Source organism: Microtus pennsylvanicus, chromosome 10 (assembly GCF_037038515.1).
Source record: "Microtus pennsylvanicus isolate mMicPen1 chromosome 10, mMicPen1.hap1, whole genome shotgun sequence".
Lineage (NCBI taxonomy): Eukaryota > Metazoa > Chordata > Mammalia > Rodentia > Cricetidae > Microtus > Microtus pennsylvanicus.
The window spans coordinates 44,953,687-44,967,671 of record NC_134588.1 but is presented as its reverse complement, the minus strand read 5'-3'; the positions used below and the strand labels follow the sequence as shown (position 1 = coordinate 44,967,671).

General features: G+C 39.8%; 1 protein-coding gene across 4 annotated transcripts in view; it reads right to left on the bottom strand.

The window, feature by feature from the left end:
* Positions 1 to 503: 503 nt before the first annotated feature.
* The window catches only part of Edem3 (ER degradation enhancing alpha-mannosidase like protein 3), a 61,405-nt gene continuing 47,923 nt past the window's right edge, over positions 504 to 13,985 (bottom strand). For 2 of the 4 annotated variants that reach the window (XM_075988220.1, XM_075988218.1), the window contains exons 19-21: positions 10,763 to 10,948; positions 9,657 to 9,704; positions 504 to 4,332 (exon numbers count right to left, since the gene is read on the bottom strand). In XM_075988220.1, coding sequence (XP_075844335.1) covers positions 3,926 to 4,332; positions 9,657 to 9,704; positions 10,763 to 10,948 — 641 coding nt within the window. In that variant the 3' untranslated portion in view covers positions 504 to 3,925. The remainder of the gene's footprint in view (positions 4,333 to 9,656; positions 9,705 to 10,762; positions 10,949 to 13,985) is intronic. The other 2 variants (XM_075988217.1, XM_075988219.1) reach the window with 1 other exon arrangement.

The window sequence follows — 13,985 nt, the reverse complement described above, 5'->3', positions numbered from 1 at the left end:
TTTGGGGAGGTTTGGGAGTGTGGCCTTAGTATAAGAAGTGCCACTAGGGACATGTTTCAAGCCTCCTGCCACTCCAGTTTGCCATTTCCTGCTGGCAGTTCTAGACGGGTGCTCTCAGCTGTTCAGTCCCCACGGCTGCCGGCTGCTACTCCCTACATGAGATGGCCTCCCATCCCTCGGGAACCAAAATACAGCAACAGAAAAAGAACTAATAAAGCTACTTTTATAATAATATTAAAAGAGGACAAGTAATTTTATTAAATAAGTAAATTCAAGACATAAATATTACCAATATTGACGCAGAATTATTAGTATTTAGTTTGAATTCTAGTTTGACTAGGCACTATGAGTTTTAGAACTGATGATGTTTGCCTGGGTTTCTATATTCCAAAATGCCCCCAAATTCACTGCCCTGTAGTAAAGAGAAACAAAAAGAAAACAGATACCAAATTCTAGATATTTGCACAATGATTTTAAAAATTCAAAATTTAAAACTAGACCAGCATATTTACATGTTTTATTAAATTTACAATCAGTAATATAATCAAATACACAATTATGTACAAGGATTATATACATTTGCCCAGACTTTTATATCACAGTACATAGTTTCCATTAGAAATATTGTATACATTTATCACCAAACAATAAAACCCAACAACAGTAGTGTTACAGCACCTGTTAGTACAGACAGCTTTTTCATAAATTACATCATAAGAAAATATACGGCTGTAAATTGGGCTTTTAAAAATGTCTTTTATAAAATATGAACATACAATGTTTCATTCACAGAATGTTTTTTCTATGTTCTGACTGTAGCCTTGTGCATAAAACGACCAGTTGGAATATTTACTAAATGCTACCCACCCCTCTAAAATTATAAGCACTATTTCAATTACTTAGGCTGAGCTTTCTTTATGATGAATCTGGCATGGGGTCTGGTGAGAGAACAAATGCTGGCTTTGCTATAAGAAAGGTTTATATGATGGTAATTTAAAACTAAAAGAATTCCGAGAAAATTATTACATTAGTGAAATTAAAGTCAGAGAGTACATAATTTTTCATTTTAAAATATCTAGCACTGTAAAGAAAAAGGAAAAGTAAAATTACAAAATAATTTGTTCTGAAACAATTATACTCTTTTTGGAAGGTTATTACATAGGTTAAAAAGAAAACTTAACAAAATCTCCCACCCCAAACATATCTAGTAAACTACAGTTCTTCCGCACTTAAGCTTTAGAGGGAAAGCATTGTAAATTAGGGAATATAATTTCAATGGACTTTTTATGTGAGGGTAAAAAAAAAACTATACCTACTTTTACTAGGTAAACAAGTTTTAAAACTTGAAAATACCTGAATTAAATACTTGCTCTAACAGGTAACTTTCAACTTTCAGGTAAGATCCGCACTTGATTCCAGGTTTGTAAACATTATATAAATCTTTCTTAGTCAAACAAGTTTATGGCTGTGGTGATCATTTCAGCTCTAGTTCTAAGCAGTCAACATTTAACTGAGGTAGACCAGATGTTTCTAAACTCAGGGTCAGAAGTCCCTGAATCTTCAGCAAGTAAATAAAATATCTATGAAAAGTTTTTAACAAACAACAACAAAAAAATTAAAAAAGGAATCTATGCTGTTAAAATTTTCTAATGAACTCAAAGATTACTTTATGGCAGTATGTCAAATGAGAAAATGAATGGGGAATCAGTTAGAATGCTGTGTTCTGAAGCTGAACATATATCTCCTTTCTTAGGTAGGGACAAACTGAGTATTATTCCTTCTAGACAGTAAGCAAAACATCTTAAAAAAAATTCCTTTAAAGGATTTGACTTTCAAAACAAATAGGCTCATCTAAACCTTAATGAAAGGCAACAGCGCCTCCTAGTGGCCAAAAAACAGCAAGGGGCAGTAAGCTGGCCTTTTCTAGCATGGATTCTTCATGCCATTAAGTTCTTGAGGGAAAAAAATTACGCTGCTTTGATAACTTAAAAGAGTTAGATTTAAACAACAATGGCTTTGAATTACAAATACAAAATCAAAACATATAAGGCTTCTGTAATCAAAGTATCAGAGGAACATTTGTTCCTTTTCTCCAAGCCCCAGTCCCATAAATCAAGTAGTTAAGCTTCAGCTATTTTGGCAGCTTTGCAATTAAGATAAACAAAGCACATCTACCCTTCTGTATACGCTATGTATTATGGTTCTATCTTCTTGATAAACAAAGCACATCTACCCTTCTGTATATGCTATGCATTATGGTTCTATCTTCTTGCACCAAACTTCACATGCAGAGAGACTAAAAATACCCATTTTGGTGTCAGGTTTAACTAAGAGCCAATAAAGAACTTGTTATACTACCCCATGACCCAGAGAATTCTTTAAGATTTCTTACTCACTGACCCAATTAGGTTGAGCTGGAATTTTTGAAAGCAGGTAATTATCCCCTTCTAAAAGGGCATGTTTCCCCGGGACCTAAGACAACTGTACATGAATATACATAACTACAATACAGCTCTGCTGTCTTCAACAGCTCCATATATAGTCTAAGTTATTCAGTACCTCAAAACCATGGTTTAGAAAAAGGTTATTGTGTAACGCCATGGTAAAAAGGAATTAAGTCTCTCAAATATTCCTTTAGAAGTATTAAAGTAAGCTTAAAATAAATAAAATTAATAAAACCATGATTTCAATGTAGAACTATCAATAAGCAAAACTGAAAAGAATTAAATGTGGCCAGCCCAAACTGCCACAGAAAAAAAAAGAAAAAAAATCTCTTTCTTTTACTTATATGGCTATTTAGGTTTTTTTACACAGGTCACCAGAGGCTAATTTTCAAATCCACATCAGAAGGAGTATTTGCGAAAACAAAATTATACAAACCTAAATCCATGATTCAACAGAAAATGTGACAGACTCCTTAGGTGTGATGCCAGAAATCAGCTTCAAAGGAGAAAGATGGTGGTCACCCCGAGACTACAGACCACTACCATGGCTTATCAGGGCTCCCCATAAGATAGGAAAATGGACCAGGGCTTGGGATGAGCCTTCTGGCTCACACTGGATGCTACACATGGGATGGAGTAAGGCCGATGGCTAGAGTAACCACCTTAAGAGAAATGAACTGGAAAAGACATATAATCTACCCCCAAGGAGCTAATGCTGCTTCCCATTCAGAGTCGCCATAGCTTCCCTACGGCCCAATGGGAAGTTGATATTGCAACATTATAGTTTTTCTTTCTCTCTGCTTACCCCAAGGATCAAGCAACCAGTTTTCACTGTATCTCTATGCCCCTCTTCCTGGCCCCACAGTAGGTCTTCATAGGAAAACTCACTGGAAAAAGCACACTAGCTTCACCTTTGGCTTAAATGCAAGGACATTGTTGGGAGAAAAGAAGAAAGAAATCAAGTCATCTTGACCAACTGTCACTGAATGAAGCAGGTGAAAGCAATGAGCAGAAACAGCTGTTACCCTGAATGCATCTGCTTCAAAGGCCGTGGGTCACTGAAAGTGTTCCTGTGACGGCCGCAAGGCCAGAACACCACAACACTCAATCAAATCTTCTCAGAAGGGCTTCCCACCCCAAACCCATGGCAGTGAAGCTCCCGGTTAGGAAGCTGCACTGACTGCTGTTCCCACTTCCTATCAGCTGAATTTGTCTCGACTACCCAGGAGTCATCTTTCCCTGGCCTGGGAGCTGAGGGTACGCAGCAGCGTCATTTGAGGGGTTGTGAGTTTCCTCTTTGGATAGGACAGTTTCGGTGAGGTCAGCTCTAACACAGCATGCTCCAGGTTGCTACGGGAACTACTTACCCAGTCAGAACGTGCCTGAGCACTGCTCAGAGCCTCCCAGGAGCGCCTGCTTGGATAGGATGTAGAAAACCACAATTTACTTCTTCAATATCTACCAGCAGAGTCTTTACAGAGTCAGAGTTCATCCTTCTCCATCATTTCAAATGCTTCTATGTCTTCATTCCAGTCTGCTAATATGGAGTCTATAGGCTGGACCTTTTTACCCCAGCTAACATTAGGATTGGAATCTTCCTCAGTTTCTGATTGTTCTTTAGGCTGGTTATCTAAATCTGTACATTCACCATCGAGACTTGTAGTCTCAAGGCTTTCTGTGGAACTAGGTATCTGTTCAGAAGGGGCTAAGCCAGCAGTTTCTTCAGTGTCTGCTGGAGACAATGGCTCTGAGTGAGAATCTAGAGGGTTTTCGGGGGTCTCCTGATCAACCAAGTCAACTGTTTGAGAAAGGGACAGCGTCTGTTCCGCGCTCTGACTCTGAGAATCGTTTTCAGAAGATGGCTGGTCTTCACTTTCCATTTCAGGGTCTGTATGGGAAGGAAACAAGGCATCACTCTCTTGAAAAGTGCACCGCACTTACCACTTTGCAGCCACATCACGGGAGAACAGGCAACACTGGCACTGAAGGCAAGGTCTTACAACCAGATTCCTGTGTAGTTCCAGAAAGAATGTATGGCAGCGAAAAAGCCGCTCCAGGAAAGGAGTAACAGCAACCAACAGCATGCTAACGTGGATGAATATTAGTGACAAAAGCACTAAACAAAATGCTAAAATGCATAAAAACTTCAACATATAACTTATGAGCATCACGGCTAGAGACGGTCCAATGACGGAGTGTGCTTGCCGCACAATCATTAGGACAAGAGTTGGAACAGGCACCCATGTAACCAGCTGTGTCTCACGGCCCCCTCTAACTCCAATTCCAAAGGGTCCAACAATCTCCATGTGCATGTACACGCATGAGCACATGTATACACACCTGCACATACAATCAGGCACGCACACACACACAATTTATTAATACCTACATTAAAGAAAGCTTGCACACAGGAATATTCTAAATGGAATACATTTTAATATTTTAATAAATCATTGCAAAATTTTAAAATCATATTTCTTGAAAAGAGTGAAATTACCACTCACTGATCCATTTAGATTTAAACAAAAAAACTGAATGGTTATAGGTATTAATATGACTCATCAAATAAAATATTGTCATAAAGACAAGAACTAAGATTATTAATAAAACTATTACTGTATATCTACAAACTTGAAACAACTATTCTAAAATACACTAGGAGTCTGAGTAGGTAAAGTTTTTGTAATGAATATAAAATAGAAAAGCCCTGGAAACACTTTCCTTAGCTCCTACATTAAAGTACTTAGCCAGCCTTGTCACCCAAAGGCCACACCTGGCTCAGCCTGTTTCTGCAGTACAGCTAGAACTCTCTGGGTGTCCACTGTGCCTGGTGCCAGAGAGAAAATTAGTGAAAACTAACACCATGCCTACCTTTAAGATTTTACAGACCAACGAGAAAACGGTATTCACGAATACTGAGTGAAAAACTCCACGTTTTATAGGGGAGATAGGTATGTAGGAAAGCTTGCAGTAATACCATCTGAGGGCTCCTTCAGAAAGTAAGAAGAGACCAACTAACCTTGACGGAAAGAAACCTACAGGCGAGCATGCACAGTCACCCTCCCAGGTACGACTGCCTTACTAGGGGAGTTTCTGTGCACACAGGCGAGCATGCACAGTCACCCTCCCAGGTAGGACTGCCTTACTAGGGGAGTTTCTGTGCACACACGCCTGCGATGCTTATTCTCTCAAGTTCATATACTTAGTTTTGGGGTGGGGTAACTGTCACCCACTGGCTTGAGTAGTGACACTTGGTCCTAGGTGCCCACAAGTTGTGCGATCTGGGAAGGTTTAGGAGGTGAGGTCTTCCCGAAGGAAGTGCTTCACTGGGGGTGAACTCTGAGAGTTTTATAGCCTAGTCCAGCTTCACTGTCTTTGTTTTCTGGTTAGGGTTTCAGATGTGGGCTCTCAGCTTCCTACTCCAGCTGCCTGCTGCCATCATGGACTGAAACCCTGTGGAATGTGACCCAAATCCAACTCTGCTTTGTGCCGCCTTTGCCGTGGCATTTCACCTCAGCGACAGGAAGGTAGCCAGCACAGTTCTGGTTTTTGTTTTGGAGTCAGAAGTGTTACCACTGCACTACGAGCCCGGCTTTTTGTTTTGTTTTGTTTTTGTTTGTGTGTGTGTGTGTGTGTGTGTGTGTGTGTCTGTTTTGTTTTGGCAAGGGAGACGTTTTTCTTTCCTCTTTTTTAATGCAATGCCTTATTTTCTTTCTTATTATGTTACCATTTCAGTTTTCTGAACGGTGAAAGAGGCACAATTAAGTAAAAAGTTAGGGGGCCATGGGGTGAGATAAGAAAAGGGAGCTCAGAAGTTACTATACTAGTCGACCAGAAGTTGAGGAGACTAAGAAGGTCTTCGAGTTTCTTTTTTAATCATATTATTCTAATCTAAAAGGATGGCCCAGGTCAGGGTTGCCCTGTCTAGTAACAAAGACTACTTGTGTCCAAACCCCTTTAGAGGTTATATGTGAAACATTATTATTCTGGGTGTCTAGCTAATACCATAAAATCACAGAATAACCAGGGTACATATGAAAAAGAAATATAATTATTACCTATATGTTTATATTGTGACTGTATATTAAAAGTGAAGTGTGATGGTCTGAATGAAAAAGGCCCCCAAATACTGATAGGGAGGAGTGTCACTATTAGGAGGTGTGGCTTTGTTGGAGTAGGTGTGGCTTTGTTGGAGGAAGTGTGTCATGTGGGTGGACTTTGAGGCTTCAGATGCCCAAACCAGGTCCAGTGTCTCACTCTCTTCCTGCCGCCTAAAGATGACTGCCTGTATGCTGCCATGCCCAGCATGACAGTAGTGGACCAAACCTCTGACCTGCAAGCCACCCCAGTTAAATGTTTTCCTTTAGAAAAGTTGCTGTGGTCATGGTGTCTCTTCACAGCAATAGAAACCCTAACTAAGCAACTCTAATTTTAAGAAACACTACCAAGATTAATAAAAAAAAATGGTAAAGAAAACTAAAGTAACTGAAGTATCAGTAACTCCTCAATAAAAGTGTCAACAATTAAAAGTGAAATCATATATTTTTCATAATATAAATAAAAAACTACAAAACTAAATTATGACAGGTATAAAGCTCATATTGCTTAATACTATATAATTATAAGAAGAAAAAATAAGAGCTGATTAAATTTACAGATATGTTCCAAAACAGAAAGTTGTCACATTTAACAGTTTTATACTCTCTATGAAAAAGATATGTGAATATAGGATTCCAAAATGAATCTTATTTCTACTTCTTTTAGTTTTTGAACTACATGAAACTGAAATTCAGTAAGGGAAAAGCTACCATATGAAATATATTCCAAACAAAGCTTCTAAACTCCTGGCATAGGAATAAACAAATGATGAGAAGAACAGACGTGCCAGCGCTGCCTACTCGGCTTGTGAGCCCAAGGAACAAGAAACAGAGGCGGCCGCAGCCAAGTCAGCCTGCGCTTGGAGAGGAACAAAGACTCAAAGGAGCTGAGGTAGCCAAGTTGTTACGTCTTCACTCGCAGGCTCCCACTGCCAGTGTAGGGGGTATGACAGTGACTCAGAAATGGCCTATCAGAAACACCAGTAGCACAAGCCCAACGAACATCAGGGTTCTTACTAATAAAAGGGAAGATAATGCTGGTTGAAGAATTGAATTTGAATGTTATACGGTCAGTCACTGGCCAGCACTTTCTACATTGACTGAAAGAAAAGTTCACAGAGGTGAGAAGAGCTATATAATAAACAAATGTGCAATAGAATCACTGAACTACTGAAGAAGAAAAACTAACATTCTGCCAAGAATGAGAAAGAAATGTCATACAGATGGGGCATCTGAACTGGGTACAGAATGGCTGAACTTGCCATAGGGATGTGAAAAACAGGTAAGGTAATCCACACAGAAGCATGGCCCGCTTAGAGAAGGGACGGTAGGCAAGCAAGGCTTCCTGCCCACAACAGCAGGCTGGGGCTCTTCAGGCAGGCAGCCATCTGCCCGTACATGGTCATCCTCACTGGCATCAGACCTTTCCCAAAGTCTTCCACAGTCCAACCCCAGGACTGCAGCATCGCAGCCTACTTTAAATGGGGTTATCTGGAAACTGATACTGCTTGGCTTAAATTCAGGGCACTTTACAAGATGGAATTCTTTCTCATTTTAATCTCACCTCCATTTTCTGTCTGCCTTTTTACCAGACAAACACTAATACAGCAGGAGCCTTGAAAGCATTCGTCTCTGGCCTTTGGGGCACACAACCCTGTTCTGTAGGCTGGAAGCATGGCAATACACCCCACTTTAAAATGCTGACGCTTTCCTCCATAATAGTAAGGAGCAGGGGAAACTGAATTGCAAACTGTTTCAATTTAAAGGTCTCCCACACTTTTTTGCTTGGGAGACAGGATTGGAATTATTAAATATCTTTAAAAACTCAAAATTTGCAGCAATGAGACACTAAGAGACACAGTGTTAAAGGTTTTGTTCAAGAACAGGGTGTGGACAATGTAACTTTTAGGGTGTCAATGGTCACCCTGAGGAAGTAACATCTCCACTTGATGAATTCTAGAGCCTCAGCTTCTGAAGAATGTGTAATATCTGAACACTGTTGCCACCAGATAGCAGGGCAGTATCAGATAACAGATCCTAATAGTCACACTTATCAGACCAAAGGTGGGTACTGTCTGGGGCTTCTATCTCCTGTAAGTGCAAAGGACTCTTAGGACATTCGGCTGCCTGGATTAGGTGCTTATTCCGGGAGGGTACTTACATAATTCTAATTCCCAAAACTAGGAGATAGAACCATTGTCCGGGTCCCCTCCCTCGTCCCTCAAAGTGCAGGTAAAGAAGTGCCACGCTACAATCGCCTGGGGGTGTGTCTACACGTGGGATTCTGACTGACTGGGCAGCACAGGGCGTCAGCCCATACTGACCCGGGTGTAGCACACGATATGGTGATGGTATGGGACAAATGAATGACGAGCACTGCAGACTTTAACTTCTTAAGAGTAGTATCCCGAGTGGAGAAAGTGGTTGATCTGAACGAGCTGTTATCACTGAATTTCTCCTACAGTGATAGGTATTCATCATAACCTGTTGTCTGGCTAATAGCTGTACTTCTCAGAGTGCTGTTACACACACAGACCCTAACCCTTCTACTATTAAAGGTGCACTCTAAGACTAACAGCTCAGCAAGTTACGGACTGTCAAAGTGCTTTAAAGCAGCATTTATGTAATGTCTTTTTACTGTAGTTTTTATGGGAATACTATTTCTTAGCAACTTTTTTCTAGTAGAACTGACTGCTCTTCCTACCCTTCTCCTGGTGTGGTGAGCATGTTCTTTACCATAATGACAGTCTTAACTCCTGTGTGCCCCTCACCTCCACAGGAGCTTATAAAACAAGCCAATATTTTAAATATTTTACTTTTATATAAATAAAATGATCCGAAGTAATTAATTTCTTATGCACCGATGTTGCTATCAGAGTGACTCTTGCATGGGCATTAACTAGTGAATTCACCTAGAGTATGGAATATATAATTAATAGAATTAATTTATAGCAGGATCGATAAAGACTTATGGGACAACTGACTGAATATGGAAGTTATTAATTGCATTAAGCCATATATTATCATGATATTCAGTGAAACAAAATTATATATGTATGTGTGGGTATCACACACACATACATATATAATTGGTTTATTAATGCAAGATACTTACTACTGTTAATAATGTAGCTTGGAATCATTTTACCTTTTAATATTGCTGCTGAAATTCCAATGGTAGCAGAAAACAGGGGGAAAGCAAAGGCATTAAAGTGTTATACAGATTAGTATGAATTTGCCTGTGTTTGATGCACAGCAGAGGAGGAAAGATGAGAATTTTGAAAAGGGCCCCAGGAGAAAAGAACTCAAGTACATAGGTGGGTTTAAGAAGATCGGGACCTATTTGTGTTCTGTTCCGACTATACATCCTTGCTCACCCAACTCATTCATTCCACTGCTCTTAAGTAACTGGCAGGTCAAAGACTCTCAAAGACCAAAGCAACAAGAAGACAAAACACTGACTGGAATAGCACTGTACTGTTAGCCTTTTCAAAAGGCAGTCACGCTAAATTCAGTTAGTTTTTGAGTATCTGTTAAATACCCTATGGGCTATAACAACCCCTTACAGATTATACATGCCATTCATTTAAGGGGGATGGAGACACAGTTCCCAAATCCTCAGGTGTGAAAACCCTGCAGCCTTTACACAGTGGTTTCCAATAACTTTCAAATTACTAACAACCCTTTAGCCCAAGGAAGATTCTCTATTCTTAAGGTATCCTGCTGGTCAGGCAAAGCCATCTGTACCTCCTAGAGTATAAAACCCATGTGATGAACGTACATAGCAGCAAGGAGACAGGCCTGCATTTCTATGCCTCCGTCAACAGTGCCTCAGAGTACAGGTTGCTGGTGAAACTGTTACTATCGTATTGTATACACATAAAGAATGGAATTCTAAAAGCATTCTAATTCAGTCATCAAAGCAAATGTTTTACATTTATAATAAATTACTATTACTATTTTGTAATATTAATAGCAATTTATAATAGTTTATTATTTGTTATATATAATTTAATGATATAGTAAAAATAAATGTTAATAATATTAATAAAATAAATATAATAAATTATTATTATTTCCAAGATAAAAATTCTAAACCATTTTCTAAAACTTTGACTTGTTTTACCAGCAAACTAAAAATAAAAAAGAAAGCCTGTGCCACTTTTGTGAGGCCCTTTGCTCCCGGGCTAACAGGACCAGCACAGCAGTGCCGGCTGTTACCTCGGTCTCTTGCTTTGTCAGAAAGGAGGACCTCCACCTCCTCGTGCTCCCGGATGGCATCCAGGATAATGCTCCCTTCTTTGCTGAACAGGAAGAGCATGGGGATCTTGATGTCGTCCGTGTCCTTCCCGTCACCTGCCATCTGGAACAGAGGGGCCGTGTCGCTGCTGCTCCCCTCGTTGTCATCTGCCAGAGAACACACAGGGCAGTCAGGGGCCTGTCGGCCGCAGAGGCACGCTCCAGGAAAATGAATATAATCTTCAGAGCAACTAATTTTACGATTTAGCCTAAGAAAATAATTAAAAGCAGCAAAAGCTCTACTGTAATGCTCAATTATAAACGGCTCTCAATAAATTATAACGAATTACTTGACACAGGAAAAGAGTATATGAAAAAAAAGAACACAAATTTCTGATTATGACTGGAATATTTTCACATGTTTAAGGAAAAGCCTACAAATGAAAGATTTTAGTGATCTGGACCACACAGGCAGAACTATGAAAACTTTCAGATTTCATGTAATGGATGTTATTGTTTGAGCATTCCTGACTCAAAAACTTAAAATGCTCTGAAATCAGAAATGTTTAGACCAGGGATTACTTAACTAGGAATAAGTTGAATTACACAATACTGCTATTTCACACTGGCTAAGCAGCACTTAAATTCTCTGATAGTGTAAGTGCCAATCACATCTACTCCCAGCTGACACATTTTCCTGAGGAAAATGGCAACGCCATCTCACACACCACTTGCTTCACAGGCCCAAATAAGTGGCCAACACGATGTGTTCTCTTAGTAATTGATCAAAAGACGGCTGTCTGACCTCCAGTCCCCCCAGGATCCTACAACTGCCACCCAGAAAGACTGCTTCTGCTAGCGGTGGGTGCAGCCCGTGCAAGTGACTCAGCCTGAGGGCTTGGCTGCCCCCTGAGAACTGCAAACAGAGGGAGCAGGTGTGGAGGGCTGGGGAGGAGGCGCAGCTGCCAGACAGCGCTAGATGGAGAGAGACCAGAGAGGTGTCAGCTGTGACGACTCCGTCCACGAGTGCCCGTGCCAGCTGCAGCTGTGTGTCTGACTCTTCGGCTCAATGAAGAGCATCCTTTCCACACAGTAAACACCTTCTTTCTTAAAATAACAAGTAAATTATTACCTCCCGCAGGCAAATGAGTCCTAAGGTAAGTTGTATTTCTAGTATTTTTAGTCCTTGTAGTTAAAAAAAATGAAACTCAAATTTATTCAAAGGAAAAAAATGTTTTGTCAGAAAGAAAATCTTAGGAGAAAGAAGTCTCACACACTCATGTTAAATTTCTTTTTAAAATTAAAATTTGTGAGAAGAAAAAACATGATCTCCTTGTTGTTCCACAGACCCCAGTGTAGAACTGTGCATCAACAGCTACTAAAGAAAACGTCTGACCTGACAGTCTTTATATGTCACAGAAGACTCCGCCCAGAAACTGGGAAAATCTTCACACAAAGGTACTTTTTAAGATTGATGTACACATCCCACACTGTTTTATACTTCAGATCTCTGTTTTTAAGTCTTGGTAAGTAAGAAATGCTCAAAATTATAGTGACAAAAATCTAATAAATTCTTCAGTAAATAGTCTCAATGTGAAAACAGCCAACGACGGACAGGATGGCTCAGGGGCTGGGAAATGGCTCACTTGGTACAGTGCCCAACACACCAGCAGAAGAACCCAAATTTGGATCCCAAGTGATCAAATAAAAGCTGGCCTGGTTGTAACCCTAGCACTGGGGAACAGGTAACCCCCACAGTTCACTGGCCAGTCAATTTAGTCAGTTCATGAGTTCTGGGTTCAGTGAAAGACTGCTTCAAAAATAAAGTAGAATAGTTGGGAAGACACTAATGTTGACCTGTGGCCTGCACACATATGTGCACATGAATATGTATATACAAACAAATGTGGACACATACACACTTATAAAGATTTAAGTTAGGAGTCAGCAAAATGTTCTGTAACTGGCCACAGCGCAAATGCTACCAGCCCGCATTCTCTGCGACTCAAAGCACTCAGAGACAATATCCATATGACTCCATGTGGCTATGTCTCAGCAACACCGAAACTGAGGTACGAGGTGGAGGAGGTCCACACCTCCTAGTTTGCTAAATGTGGGTTTAAGTTGTTAAACACAATTTCTCCTAAAACTTTTTAACTATTGAAATTTATTCGCTTAAATCAACATTTTAGTTCCCATGTAGAATAAACAAAGGGAACAGTAAATAGTTTTTGCTGAAACAGATCCTAATACTTAAGTGGTCATATCTTCTGTCTTTCACAATGCTAGAATCAAAAGCAAGGCCACTGAGCTATAACCCCAGCCCTTTAAATGTCTTATGTACTTTCAATGTAGAAATGAGTTCTAACTAAGGAAAGGAAAATGGAAAATGGACTTTCCTGGTCAATTCTCAACTGTTGTCTGATAGTTCTTGCTAAATGCAAATGCCTTTTTTACCTTAAACATACAAAATATATATTCCTGTTGTTAGTCATGGCTTGTTAAGAGAAAAAAATGGGGAGTATTGGGGAATAGCAAAACTCATAGGTTGAGATACAGGGGTAAAGCTGGCAATTTGTAGTTTCAGTGGAAAAACATCCACTGGGAGAAAAGTCCTAACCACTGGTGCTTATATGTTATCAGTATTTGTAACTTAAAAAAATCTTTCTTCAGTGGGAAAAGATGTTCACCAACCCCACATCGGACAGAGGGCTAATCTCCAAAATGTACAAAGAACTCAAGGAACTGGTCATCAAAAGAACACATAATACAATAAAAAAAAAAATGGAGTACAGACCTAAACAGAGAACTCTCAACAGAGGAATCTAAAATGGCTGAAAGACACCTAAGCAAATTCTCAACATCCTTAGTCATCAGAGAAATGCAAATCAAAACAACTCTGAGATTCCATCTTATACCTGTAAGAATGGCCAAAATCAAAAACACTGATGACAACTTATGCTGGAGAGGTTGTGGGGTATAGGGAACACTTCTGCATTGCTGGTGGGAATGCAAGCTGGTACAGCCCCTTTGGATATCACTCTGGAGATTTCTCAGAAAATTAGGAAACAACCTTCCTCAAGACCCAGCAACACCACTTTTGGGTATATATCCAAAGGATGCTCAATAGTGCCACAAGGACATGCGCTCAACTATGTTCATAGCAGCTTTGTTTGTCACAGCCAGAACCTGAAAACAACCTAAA